General features: G+C 64.3%; 1 protein-coding gene across 1 annotated transcript; it reads left to right on the top strand.

Annotated features, from left to right (window-relative positions):
* The first annotated feature begins 184 nt into the window (after positions 1-184).
* On the top strand, positions 185-2,588 carry SOCS3 (suppressor of cytokine signaling 3). The gene is made up of 2 exons (XM_051797438.1): positions 185-234; positions 768-2,588. The coding sequence occupies exon 2, from the start codon at positions 835-837 to the stop codon at positions 1,462-1,464; it is 630 nt and encodes a 209-aa protein (XP_051653398.1). The 5' UTR covers positions 185-234; positions 768-834; the 3' UTR covers positions 1,465-2,588.
* The last annotated feature ends 10,213 nt before the right edge of the window (positions 2,589-12,801 follow it).

Raw genomic sequence — 12,801 nt, 5'->3', positions numbered from 1 at the left:
GGCCAGCGAGGCCGGGCCGGGGGCTGGCGGAGCAGGGGCTGGCGGGGTGCCGGGGGGCCGGGCCGGGCCGGGCGGGGCGCGGGCGGCGCCGCCGCGTTACAAGAAGCCGCGCAGTTCCAGGAACCCGAGGGCGGGCGCTGCGCCCGCTATAAGAGGCCGCCCCGGGCCGCCCCAGCAGCTCTGCCACCGCGCACCGGTCTCGCTCCGCCGCCGGGACCGGCTCCCGTGCCCCAGGTATGGCCTCGGGAGGGATGGGACAGGGTCCTGGAGAGGGAGGGGGGACAGCCCGGCACCGGGGATGCCGGTACCTCCGGGGAGGCGATCGCCAGGGACCGGGGATGCCCAGGGAAGAGGGATAGCAGGGGATGCTGGCGCTCCGACGGGGCGACAGCCGGGGCCGGGGATGCCTGTGCTGCTGGGAGCGGACAGCTGGGGACTGGGGATGCCGCTGCTGCCCAGAGAAGGGGATCACCGGGAATGGTGGTGCCTCAGCAGGGCGATAGCTGGTGACCGGAGGTAGCGATGTTCCCCAGGGAGTGAGAGTAGAAGCCCGGCAGAAGCGGTGCCCCTGGCTAGGGGAGAGCCTGGGAGCGGGGGTGCCGGTGCTCCCGGGAACGGAGAGCCGGGGAGCGGGGGTGCCGGTGCTGTGGGAAGGGAGAATCGGAGATGCCGGCGGACAACAGCCAGGGACCTGGTCGGTGCAGATGTTCCCGGGAAGGGAGAGTCGGGGACCGAGGTGCCGTGGCTCACCATAGTCTCTGCCGCAGGTGATGGTGTAGCAGCGGCTGCTGCTGGCAGCAGCACCCCGAGCACGCGAAGCTGGCTCCCTGCGCCATGGTCACCCACAGCAAGTTCCCCGCTGCCGGGATGAGCCACCCCCTCGACACCAGCCTGCGCCTCAAGACGTTCAGCTCCAAGAGCGAGTACCAGCTGGTGGTGAACACCGTGCGCAAGCTGCAGGAGAGTGGCTTCTACTGGAGCACAGTGACGGGCGGCGAGGCCAACCTACTGCTGAGCACTGAGCCGGCCGGCACCTTCCTCATCAGGGACAGCTCAGACCAGCGGCACTTCTTCACCCTCAGCGTCAAGACGGAGTCGGGCACCAAGAACCTGCGCATCCAGTGTGAGGGCGGCAGCTTCTCCCTGCAGAGCGACCCCCACAGCAGCCAGCCCGTGCCCCGCTTCGACTGCGTGCTCAAGCTGGTCCATCACTACATGCCACCCGCGCCCTGCGCCGTCCCCGAGCAGCCGGGGGGGGCCCTGCACCCCAAGCGCACCTACTACATCTACTCAGGTGGCGAGAAGATCCCCCTGGTGCTGAGCCGCCCGCTCTCCTCCAGCGTGTCCACCCTGCAGCACCTGTGCCGCAAGACCGTCAACGGGCACCTGGACTCCTATGAAAAGATGACTCAGCTGCCGGCCCCCATCAAGGAGTTCCTGGACCAGTATGATGCCCCCCTCTAAGGGGCCAGCAGAGCAAGGTCACACGCTACAAGCACAAGAGCAAGGGACAGGCACAATGCCCCACCAGCGTGGGAGCTCACAGGGCACGCCGAGCCTCTCCCTCTGGGAAGGAGAGGAGGGGGACTGGGGAAAGCCGCTGTGGGCCCAGGGCTGTGGCCAGCATAGCTGGGCACCTTTGGTGCTGGGGGGACCCCCGAGGAAGCACGACACCTCCTCTCCACAGGGAAGGGGGATGGCTCCAGCCGAACTGTGGAAGTTACAGTGAGCCCATTGGCAAAGCTCCTGTGGGCTTGAGTAGCCAGGATGGCTCCTGTGACACAGAGGAACGTGCACTTCGGCAACCCCATCCTGGGGGTGTCCTGGTGAGAGCCCCTTCCGCCCCCGGGAACTGAAAGCACTGGAGCCCAGGAGTGCCTGATCGCTTTTCCTCGGTTTTAAGAGGAAGGCGTTTTTTGCCCATACTGTACTTTACCTCTTACTGCCTCCTTGTGGGTGGAAGCTCTTTTCACACCAGGCCCCAGACTTGGAGGTTGCTGCCTTTGTTCCCTCGTTGCCATTTTCCAGGGGACTAAGCCTTAAAATTCTCCCTGCCCCACAATCTGGGTTACTGCACATCATTTGGTGACGCTGCGTGATGAAGGTCCTGCTGATGTGAAGCCAGAGGGGAAGTGGCACGTCCCAATGCTGCTGAATCCCACACAACCGTGTCTGCAAGGAGCACCCCGGGCCCTTACTACCAGGAGTTGCACCCCACCTCTGCCCAGCCGCTCCCACAGACCCTGGCCACCGATTCCCGCAGGAACGTGGTGGGAGGATCCCCTGGAGCGTGTCGTCTCATGAGTGCTTTTCTGCATCCACCCAGAGAAGTGGTTGGGTTTTTCTGGCTTTTTTTTTTTTAATTTTTATTATTTTTTTTAACCAAAGGGATGTTTACAGGCCAACGTGAATCACTGTCTTTTATAAAGATTCCATCTTCACCTCCAGCCTTGAGGGCTGAGCAAAACCATGCTTGAAAATTCAACCAAAACCAAACTCAGATGAAACTTTGCACATATTTATATTTATATTCAGAAAGGAAATGTTTCCATAATTTATAATAAAGAGCACTATTTTTTAATGAAAAACCTCAGATCTGGTTTGATTTCTCCCTTGCACCCCCGGGGCCACTCGGCCCAGGCACAATGCCGGGATGTGTTTACACCACGTAAGTGCCGTTTCCTGGAGCCGCTGTCCGTGCCGGGTGATCCCGCCGCAGTGACTCAGCCCCTCTGTCTGCGTAAGCGCTGTCCCAGCACTCAGGTATGTCTGAGCCGAGCCGCGGGGACGGGATCCGCTCCCGGCTCGTCCACATGGTGCAACCACAAACAGTCTCTTGATGGCGGGACACAGCCCATGGCCCCGGGTATGGAGGAGCCGAGCTGGCGGCACAGCCTCTGTGCAGCACTCGAGTCCTGCCTGCCCCCAGCCCTGTTTTGGCACGTGCCGGGGCCAGGAGCTGCGGGAACAGGGCATGGAGAGGTGCGGTTAGGAAGGGTATGTGGTGCTTCCTCTGGGAGCACGGCAGGCTCAGGACATTCACCCCCACAGCACAGCTGTGCAGACCCTGAGCCGGGCACAGATGCCCAAGGAAGGGGATGACAGGAGAAGGAGGAGGAGGGAGAGGATGCCCACAGGGATCTCCCGGCCCTCAGGAGTGCCTGGCCCCTGCGCCTTGAGGGTATGAAGTGGGCATGTGAATAAACCTGCAGCTCCATTTCACTGGCAAGCAGCGCGGCGCCCAGCTGGAGAGCTGCATCTATGGATGTGGGTGATCCCCTGGGAAGGGGTCAGCCCTCCACAATCTTCCCAGAGCCCCTGGCTGTGAGGAGCAGGCTGTGCCCAGGTGCCTTGTGCTTCCCAGCCCCTCTGGCACCCACAGCCCTGCACTGTGGGCGTCATGCCTGGCATCGTGCACCATACTCCACCTCTGGGGAACCCCAGCTGCTGGGAAAAGACTTTCCTTAGGGATCACCCCAGAGCAGAGGGATAGTGAGTGTGCCAGCTCGGGCTGTGGCCATGGCACAGTCCCAGTGACTATTTTGGTGCTGCTCTGCAGGGCCATGGCACACAGGCTGCCAGGAAGCGCCATGGCCTGCCTGGGCACCCGCTGCAGCTATGCAAGGAATGTCCACGCACACGGGTGGCTGCCCGCCAGGCCCTGCTGAGGCACATCCCCCATGTCAGGGTTCCCAGCAGTGCTGGTGACTCCCAACCCTGTGCCAGGGATGGTGTGGGAACAGTGCTGTGGGCACAGCATCCCCCAGCCAGCAGGAGCATTGCCCTGCAGAGCATCACTGCTCCTGGGCAGGACATGGTGCAGAAGGGGAGGGGGAACCAGAGCCCTGGGAGGTTATGAGCACCCTCAGCCCCCCCAGCAGGCAAGGGCTTCACAGCACCCCATGGTGGGGCAGAACGGGAAGCTGACCCCAGAGAGGGTTGCCAGGCTGCCCACAGTGGCCCTGCCCAAGACCCCCAGCCAGACCCCAGCCTTTCCATCCCTGCAGGAACAGCTCTGGCTTCTCCACTTCCCAGAAGGGCCCTGGCATCACCATCTGAGGGCCACTTTCCTCACAGTGCTGCAACCACGGCTGAGTCGAGAGTCCGGGAAGCTGCACCAGCCCCACGGGTTTCTTGGAACAAAGCCAAGCTCACGGGTAGCAGTGACACGGCAGCTGTCGGGCAAATCCCTGCCCAAGGTTTCACAAACCTCTCGCCTGCTCCAGAGCAGCCAAGCGGACTTGGCCCCGCATTTCGTAAGCAGCCGATCAAGTGTGTCCCGCAGCCAGTTCCCCTCTGCCCCGCAGCACGGCCGGGACAGCTGAGCTCACCCCTGGGAGGGTTCCTGGATGGGGAAAGAGTTCTCGGGGTAATCAGATCCTGTCACTGTGTGACGGTGCCCAGAGCCAGATGGAATTGGGCAGGGCTCCAGGAGCAGGGCTGGGATATTGGGGTCCTGTAGATCCCCACACCCTGGGTCTCTCTTACAGCTGCAGAACTCAGTGCATCTGTAAGTGCAGCCTGTCTCCAGTGCCATCACCTCCTCCACACTGATGGTGGCCATGCAGAGCAAGGTGAGAGCACCAGGCCCAATGAGAGCCCGAGGAGGTGCTGGGACACAGAAGAGTGGTCAGGAAGGGACAAGTGGCTGCCCCACAACCTCTGGAACCCCTCATCCTGCCTCAGTCTGGCCTCCCCATGGAGTACTGGGCAGCTGCTGATGCTTCCCATCACAGCACTGGCTCATTACTGGCACAAGAAGGAAGTGTACGCTGGGATGGAGAACCTGAACCCTACGGGGTCAGGGGTGCAGGAAACCTGCTCTGGTGTGTACCAGCCTCTGCAGATCCAAAACAGGAAACCACCATAGCCAGTGTTCCTGGCATGGCAGGCAGCGGGGCAGTGGAGGGCTCAGCCGACACCACGGCTCTGTTGCCAGTCCCCCAGCCATGAGGCAAAACCCAGCCAGGCACAGGGAAGCAGGACTCCCCAGCCCTGCACTGGGACCCCAAGGAAGGCGGCAGTGGGCAGCAACACTGGTGAGCACTAGGGCAGCAGAGCCAAGCAGGGAGCTCACAAACACGCCGACCTCGCAGCGCTCCCCTCACTCACTTCCTCCTGCTCAGCTCCGCAGCACCAGGACATTCCCACGTCTACTGCCACATTTCCCAGTAGGATGCAGGAAAGGGCTGTGCAGCAGCTGGGGACTTACTGTAAATGGCACCACCTGCTCCTTACGTGGCAATTCCTCCACAGGCCAGGGCCACAGGGATGGTTGGAAACAGGGACTGGGACATCTGCTCCTGTCTTGCTGTTGGGAAGCACAAGCATGGGCTCTATGGCATCACTCGGGGCCGGCACTGGTGGCTCCAGCTGTGGGCTCCTTAGGGGTAACAGCTGCTTGGGCTGGAGGAGGAGCAGAGCTGCAGCCTGATGTTCCTGGAGCCCTGCAGTTCCACTACTGGCCCTCCTCTTGGGCCTCTGCCCAGATGGGGTACTGCTATAAGTACTTGTCCCAGCAGCAACTCAACTGATGGTGACCTGGCCCAGAGTCTTGGTGGCTGGGGGAGTCATGGGGGCTGGCTTGGCCCTGGTTCTCCCAGAACCAGGCAGAGTTGCAAGCAGGTGGGGAGCAGGGGGCAGCAGCAGGACCCCCTGTCCAGGTCTGGGAGTATTTCAGGATGCAGTCGAGCCCAGCAGGCTGTGTACATCCCCATGGAAACTCCACTCTGTTGCTGCTTCCCCAGCCAGACACGTGGCCAGCTCTAGAGAGCCAGCAGCTGTGGAGTCCTCACTTCTTCCATCAGCAGCTCCATGAGCTGTGCTGCCCCGGGCCCCCAGCCCCAGGTCTCCACTGCCCAGCAGGGACATGGGCCCAGGGCCTCACTGCTGTTGCACCCGCACTCACAGGGAGTGGTGAGGTGCCCACCACCAACTGCGGTCACTGCTGAGCACGTGGCACGTCACGGGAGTCCCCGTGGGTGCACTGGCAGCAGGCTGCCAGCTGCCTGGGGTGTGCTCGCCCAGCACAGCGCAGAGTCCTCAGATGACCCTGGCAGAACAGCCATGGGCAGGTGCCAAACCCCAGCCCTGGACCGTCCCTTGGCCTCACATCAGCCCTGGCCTCAGCCCCGGCGCAGGAGCCGGTGATGGCAGTGCCACACACGTGGCTGGGGATGGGGGTCCCAGATGTGGGACCCTGTGTCTGCAGTCCAGCCCTGCCTTCCTCACATGCCACCTCCTCTCCAGTGCATGGTGCTGGGGACTGGTGGGCTCTGCCTGTCCCATGGCTCCAGGGGCCGTCAGCAGAGAACAACTCCAGCCTGCGCCAGTCTAGTGGGAGGCAACGGGCACCAGTAGTGCTGCGTGGGTGAGGACGGGGCGTGTGGCTGGTGGAGGGCACAGCTGGAGCAGATGTTCCCTAGAAGGACCCAGGGGCCCTGTCTCAGCATTTAATGAGTGGGAATGGGAGCACTTTACTGTAATTCTAGCAATTACATTGTTCATCCTTGGCAGCCAACACCAGTTGGTGTCCAGCACCATGGGATCACAATAAGCCACCTGGCAGGGAGGCTTGGCAGCACTCTGTGCCGCCAGGCAGCCGGCCAAGGCAGGGAAGGGCTGTGGAGCAAGGTGTGAGGTACGGTAAGGGCCCGCCCCAGGAGTTCCCGTCACTGGCACGGCCCTGGCACGCAGGTGCTGGCTGGGAGGCCCCGGTGCCTGGGGTTGACTGCTGAGCCCACAGAGCCGGGGATCCCCAGCCTGTCACGGGGTCCTGGTAGCCACCCATCATTGCAGCAGCTCCAGCACCCACTGGCCTTGCTGGGCACTGAGCAGGAGCTGCCAGCAACGAGATGCTCGGCCACCCGTGCAGTGGGGGTCGGGGCAGCAAGGTGCCAGCAGACCAGAGGGGAGCCCCCACCCACTGGGTGCAGGAGGGGGCAGGGGAAGGGGAGGAGGCTGTACTCAAGGGTCCATCACCCCCAGGGACCTGATGTCCCACCCTGACACCACCATTGCAGCTTCCAGGCAGACACTGCCCCTGATTCTTTCCTGCCGTCGCCCACCCGCCCTGGCCCAGCTGCCACATCCCTGGGTGGTCCCACCAGTGCCCGGGGCCATCGGGAGCAGGGACAGTTGGCACCCCAGGGACGGAGCAGGAGCCCTGCTGAGTCATCACTTCACTGTTCTCGTTTTTCCATGGTGCTGTTGTGCGTTTGCTGGAAGCCAGCTCAGAGCCATGACTAATCTGTTCTCAAAACAAGCACAAAGCGAGCGGGAGGTTTGTGCAAACCCGCGGGGAGGAGGTGGAATCACAGCACGGGGCTGGGGAAGCGAGCGGCTGGAGCAGCTGGGAATGCCCGGCCACAGAGCAGCCCACGGGCAGCACTTCCATGGGGGTTGGGCACAGCAGGGCTGGGCAGGGGCACCGAGGACCCCCAACCTCCCTTCCCTATGGTGAGGCTTGGTGGAGGCAGCACACTGGGACAGGGTGCAGCAGGCAGGGCGGGCAGGCACAGGGCATCAGCATTTGGAGCCCCACGTGCTGTGGCCAGGGTTGGGGCTCCCACCAGGGTCATTCTGCCCTGCAGGGAAGCTGCCAGTGGGGGAGGCCGGGGAGGAAGCACAGGAGTTTGCTCTGGCCGGAATCGGGCATCCATTGATTTGCTGTTATTAAAACCAGAGCTGCTGTCGGGAACTCCACAGCCTGGCTGCCCTCACACGCTTCCTGGAAAGGGCTGTCCCGTGTGCCCTCACTGGCAGGGGACGGGCCCCCCAAAGCACCTGGCAGCAGCACTGGCCTGCACCAGGTTCAGATGGCAGCTGGGGCAGGGAGCCAGAGATTCAGTTCTGCCCTTGGCACCCATCTCTCTGCTGCCCAGCGGTTCCCACCCACCTACCCACCACCCTGGGGCTCTCCTAGGCAAGGTCATCCCACAGGTGGGTGACAGGAGGGTGCAGTGGCACCCTGCTGGGCTGAGGAGTGTTTACTGGAGAGGCAAAGTCATCACTTCCAGTGGGGGATGAATCACCCCTGTCAGGAATTCTACCCGGGGGCTTTTCTGTAAGAAGGTGGAATTTCGACACTGGCCGTGCCCTCCCGGGTCCCCCCTCCTTGCACAACCTCCCGACGGGGTTCCTGTTCCCAGCCCCAGCCTTGCAGCTGCCGAGAGGTGTGGGCACAGGCACCCTGGCACAGAGACTCCCTGCCCATGGCATGGAGCAGGGCCCTGGGGCTGACAGAGCAGCGACAGGGCCAGGACCAACCTGGGTTCCCAGCACGGTGCAGGTGCCCACTCACAGAGCTGTGCACGCCAGTGCCCCCCACAGCTGGCCCAGCCATGAGCGGGTCCCTGGGGGACTGAGGGCTCCCCAGTGCTGCCCATGCTCAGCACCACACTGCCGCTGCTGTTCAGAGCCTCCAGCTGCACTCGCGCCCACGGGTGGGTGCAGACAGAGGGGAAGTGGCAGGTTCCAGCCACAGCAGGGGCTCTGCCTGAGCAGCATCATCTTCCCTCTCCTCTGACTGGGCACATCCCACCCCTGTTAGGCCTGGTAGTACCCCAGGCCAACGGGAGCAGAGTGGGGAATGCCGGCAGGGTGGAGGTGTGTGGCTGCAGACGGAGGAACAGCTCCTGCCAGACCCTGCTCACTGCCCAGCAAGGGTCCTGGCTGGGCACAGCCTGTGTCCCTGTGGGAAGCAGCAGCCTGGCACTCCACAGGACCTGCAGGCCTGGCAGTGTCCCTGTGCCAGCAGCAGCCAGCACATCTGCTGCAGCAGCTTCAGTGTGAAGGGCCCACATGCCAGCCCTGCCACTATGGCATTGCTTCCCAGCAGGGGCCAGCTGCAGCAGCGACCACCGGCCCCAGCTGCAGCAATGCTTCTTGGGGGCCTGGGTGATTTGCCTGCTCCGCTTTGCATGCCTAAGGCTGCCTGGGGATGCACGGCCATGGCCACCGTCCCCACTCCAAGGCAGGCAGTCAGGGGAGCAAAGCCATCTCCATCCCAGTTCTGACCATCCAACAGCCTCTCCAGGTCTGGGGAAGGGAGGTGGGAATGTGGGAAAGATCAGGACACAGAAGCACCTCGGCTGTGGGAAGCTGCTTTGTTTTTTGCTTTACATTTTCCACCATTCCTGGAAGTGGACACTCTGACCTGTCTGCCGGGAAGCAGCCACAGCCCCCTTGTCCCCTTTTGGCCCCCTCAGCCTCTGCCCCTCTCCACCCTGCCAGGATGTTCCACTCCCAGAGGGTCTCCCATGACCCATAGGCTGCAGTCCCATGCACCGAAGCCAAGCAGCTCCATCCCAGCCCCAAGCATCAGCTCCAGGCTGATTTATAGAAATCCAATGGCTGGGGCTGACGGTGCCTCCTGCCAAACCTCATTAACGGCTGGCCTGGGAGAAGGCAAACAGCTTGTGCAGCAACAAGGAAATCCTTGTTTAAGCATTTCTGGCTATCCTGGGCCCTTCACCTCATGCCCAGGGGAGAAGGAGAAAAAGGAGATGAGGAGAAGGAGAAGGAGGAGGAGGAGGTGCAGGCCACAAGCCCTAAGCTGGCACTACCCTGGCAGCCACAAGAAAGGAGACACAAGGGGACACAACAGAGTCTGCACAGGGAGAGAGCCCCCAGGATGGGATGTGAGCTGGGGGGGAGCAGGAAGCCACATGGGCATGACAGGGGCAGAGGGTTCCCACACTGCCACAGGACCCTGCTCACCCCCTGGTGCCCTGTGCTCCCATCCACGCCAGGTTCCGCTGGCCGTGGGTGCAGCGAGCTCCGGGCACGCAGGACCACTGGGAGGCCATGGGAGCCCACAGTGGGCATGGGGCACCAGCACGCCTGGCCTGCAGACTGGCACCTATGAGCTCCGGAGCAGCCTAAGCGACCTGCATCCGCCTGCCCCACGTGTGGCTCGAGATCTATTTCATCATCTGGAGAAAAGCATTTACTGCCAATAAACGGGCTAATTAATTCTCCTCAAAGACCTCTCAATTATTCATTTCGGGCCACAGAGAAAACAATTACAGCACTTACCTCAGCCCTGGCTCGGCCAGTGCAGCAGCTGGAAGCAGGCAGGGCACAGTGGGGACGGCCCTGCACAGCTCTCAGCACGGACCCTCGGTGCCTGGGCAGCCCCAACTCTGCCCACCCAGCCAAAGTGTCCCCACGCAGCGCTGAGCAGGGCTGTGGAGCTGGCACAGCCACTAGCCCTGAGCCATCATCGCCACCAGTACTCTCCCAGGGTGCACCCAGAGCTGCCCCAGCACCTGGGCTCTCCCAGGGACCCCACGGCCACCCCATCCCCACAGCATCGGGGCCCTAACCCACCCCCAGCCCTCGCTGGGGTACAGCGCAGAGGGGCTTTTCCCCCGGCGGTTCTCCAGCTCCTTGGCCCTTGGGATAGTTGGTCCCTCTGCCCTGTGGCAGGGTCCAGCCCCTATTCAGCTGCACCCTGAGAAGCAAAACCCTCTGTTTGGGGGGTACGGTGGGATGGGGGGCCCTTCCCGGCACGGCCGGACCCCGCCGGGGCTGAGGCCGAAAGGCCCCCCGGGGTCGGGTCTCTCCCACCGGCTCCCGGTGTGCCGCGGGTCAGGCTGCCTCGGCACTGGAGCCTCCGGTACCGCCAGGACCGCCGGGACCCCCTGTTTCTCGGGAGTGGGGCCATCGCCGCCCCGGACCCGGCGGACAGAGTCCCCCGCAGGTCCCCGGAGCCGCCGGGCCGGGCCGGGCAGGGCGGGCGCAGTCGCCCCGGGTCCCGAACCCGCAGCCGCCCGTCGGGCCGGGAAGGGTTAAGGGCGGCCGGCGCCCCCCCGGCGCGGAGGCCGGGCCTGTCGGGAAGCCGGGATCTCTGCGGCGGTTTTACTGGAAAAGTCGCTGCCGGCGGAGGGGGGGCATCCGCGGCCCCGCGGGCTGGGGACGGGGCACCGGCCGGGACCGCGCGGCCACCGGGCCCCGGCTCCGGCTCCGGACCACGCGAGGCTCCGTCGGGGCTTCCTCGAGGCAGCCCACGGGGCCCGCACCGGGTACGGCCGTGGCAGTCCCGGGACTCTGCCCGTCGGGGCTCTGTCCCGGGCCGAAGCTCGGCCGGTGCCGTGTGCGAACGGCGGCCGCCGCGTGCCGCAGCTGCGAACACGGCACCGGCACCGGGACACCGGGAGTGCGGCGGGTGGGGGCACGACCCGGACTGGCTGAGCCTGGAACTGGCGCTCCCGGCCGTCGCCCCGCCATTCCCAGTAGCGGAAAACTGCTCGGCTCCGCGGCTCCGGCCCCTCAGGGGTGACGGATGGCGGCTGCCCCGGCCCCGGTGGGACCGGGACCCGCCAGGACGCCAGCCTACGGGGATGAGCCGTGGCAGCCCAGAGGGCAGGCAGGGTGGGCAGCACAGGCAGCAAGGACAGTGTGGCTGTAGGGCCAAGGCAGCTTGGCAGGAAAACACCCCAAGCTCATGGTGAGAATGTCAGGGTCACTGCCCGGTCCTGAGCCAGCCCTGGGCACCTGGCACAAGACCCCCAGGGCACCACCTGAGCCACCGACAGCCCTGTCCCCACAGGGCCCCCCTTGCAGCCACAGCTCTACTGGGAGGCTGATAATAGAGCTCACTGCCAGCCTGTCCCAGGGTAGTCCTGTGTGCCAGGGGCAGAGAGCTCGGCCCCAGCCTGGCGAGGGACAGCACTGTGCCCCCCCATCCCACAGCCCCTCTTGAGCCTCCTGCAGTGCAGGGCAAGCAGCTGGGCCTGGCAGGGCTGGGACGGGGCTGCCGGTGGGGCCGGTGGCAGGGGGGGCCCAGCTCCGGGAATCAGCCCCAGTGACTGCCAGGCCTGTGGCAGGGAGGGGGGGAAACCCGATCCTCCGCGGTGGGGTCTGGGCTCCACTCCCAGCTCCCCAGCCAGGCCTCAGCTGCTAATTTTAGCCCCGGGGAGGCACGGCTGGAGTAGGAGCTCAGCCCAGCGGAGCAGAGGCTCAGCCCACCACAGGAGCTGGTGTGGGCAGGTGGTGGCTGCAGAGCCACAGCGCAGTGTGGTCCTGGGCAAGCCCCCAGCAAGCCTCCAGCTGCCAGCCAAGCCACTGGCCAGGCACTGGCACTGCCCACCCACTGCCCACACTACTGTGTCCTCAGCTTGGCTGCCCCACATATGGCCATCAAGCCCCACCCTGGCCCTACTGGGCCCCGTGCAGGTGGGGGAGCTCTCTATGTGTGCTCGTAGTGAGGGGAGACCCTCGAGGGAGGTCGCAGCCCAGAGACCCAGAGAAAGGTATGGGGCTGAAGGACAAGGGGCTCTGCAGAGGAGACCCAGCCACACTGCACGGTCCTGCAGAGGATGTGGTCACCTCCTAGTGAAGGAGCCCCTTGGCTGCAGGTCCTGCCTGGGCTATGGGGGCTGCACAGTACAGAGCCCTGAGCTGTCCCTCAGCTCTCTGAAGCCACCCTTCAGCATTTGCTGGAGTCACGCACAGGGACAGCCAGGATGCACAGGAGTTCTCCCCACTGTGGGCACCCCAGGGCCACCAGTCACCCCACTAGGTACTGTGGGAGTGGATGGGTGAGTGGCTGTGAAGGCCATGTTGAGGGATGCTCCAGCCACCGAGCCTTTCCAAGTGGAGAAAGCAGCTCCAAAGCCCGCCTTGCCCTAGGGCAGCCGCCCCAGGCATGGGGAGGGGTCCCTGGCCCAGGGCCCCACAGCTGCTCTTCCCCCCAGCCCTTCACCTGTGACGTGACCGGCTGTGCTGCCCAGCTCTTACTGGAAGAGGAAGCTGCTGGGAAGGCGGTGTGTGCGGCGGGGCAGCTTTGGGGAGGCT

Source organism: Manacus candei, unplaced genomic scaffold (assembly GCF_025592945.1).
Source record: "Manacus candei isolate 608988 ecotype Guabito, Panama unplaced genomic scaffold, ASM2559294v1 h1tg000047l, whole genome shotgun sequence".
Lineage (NCBI taxonomy): Eukaryota > Metazoa > Chordata > Aves > Passeriformes > Pipridae > Manacus > Manacus candei.
The sequence above is the reverse complement of the archived record's forward strand: the minus strand, read 5'-3'. Positions and strand labels throughout refer to the sequence as shown.

What these genes read in the sequence shown, in the direction of transcription:
- SOCS3 (XM_051797438.1), top strand. Translation starts at nt 835, where the DNA reads ATGGTCACCCACAGCAAGTTCCCCGCTGCCGGGATGAGCCACCCCCTC.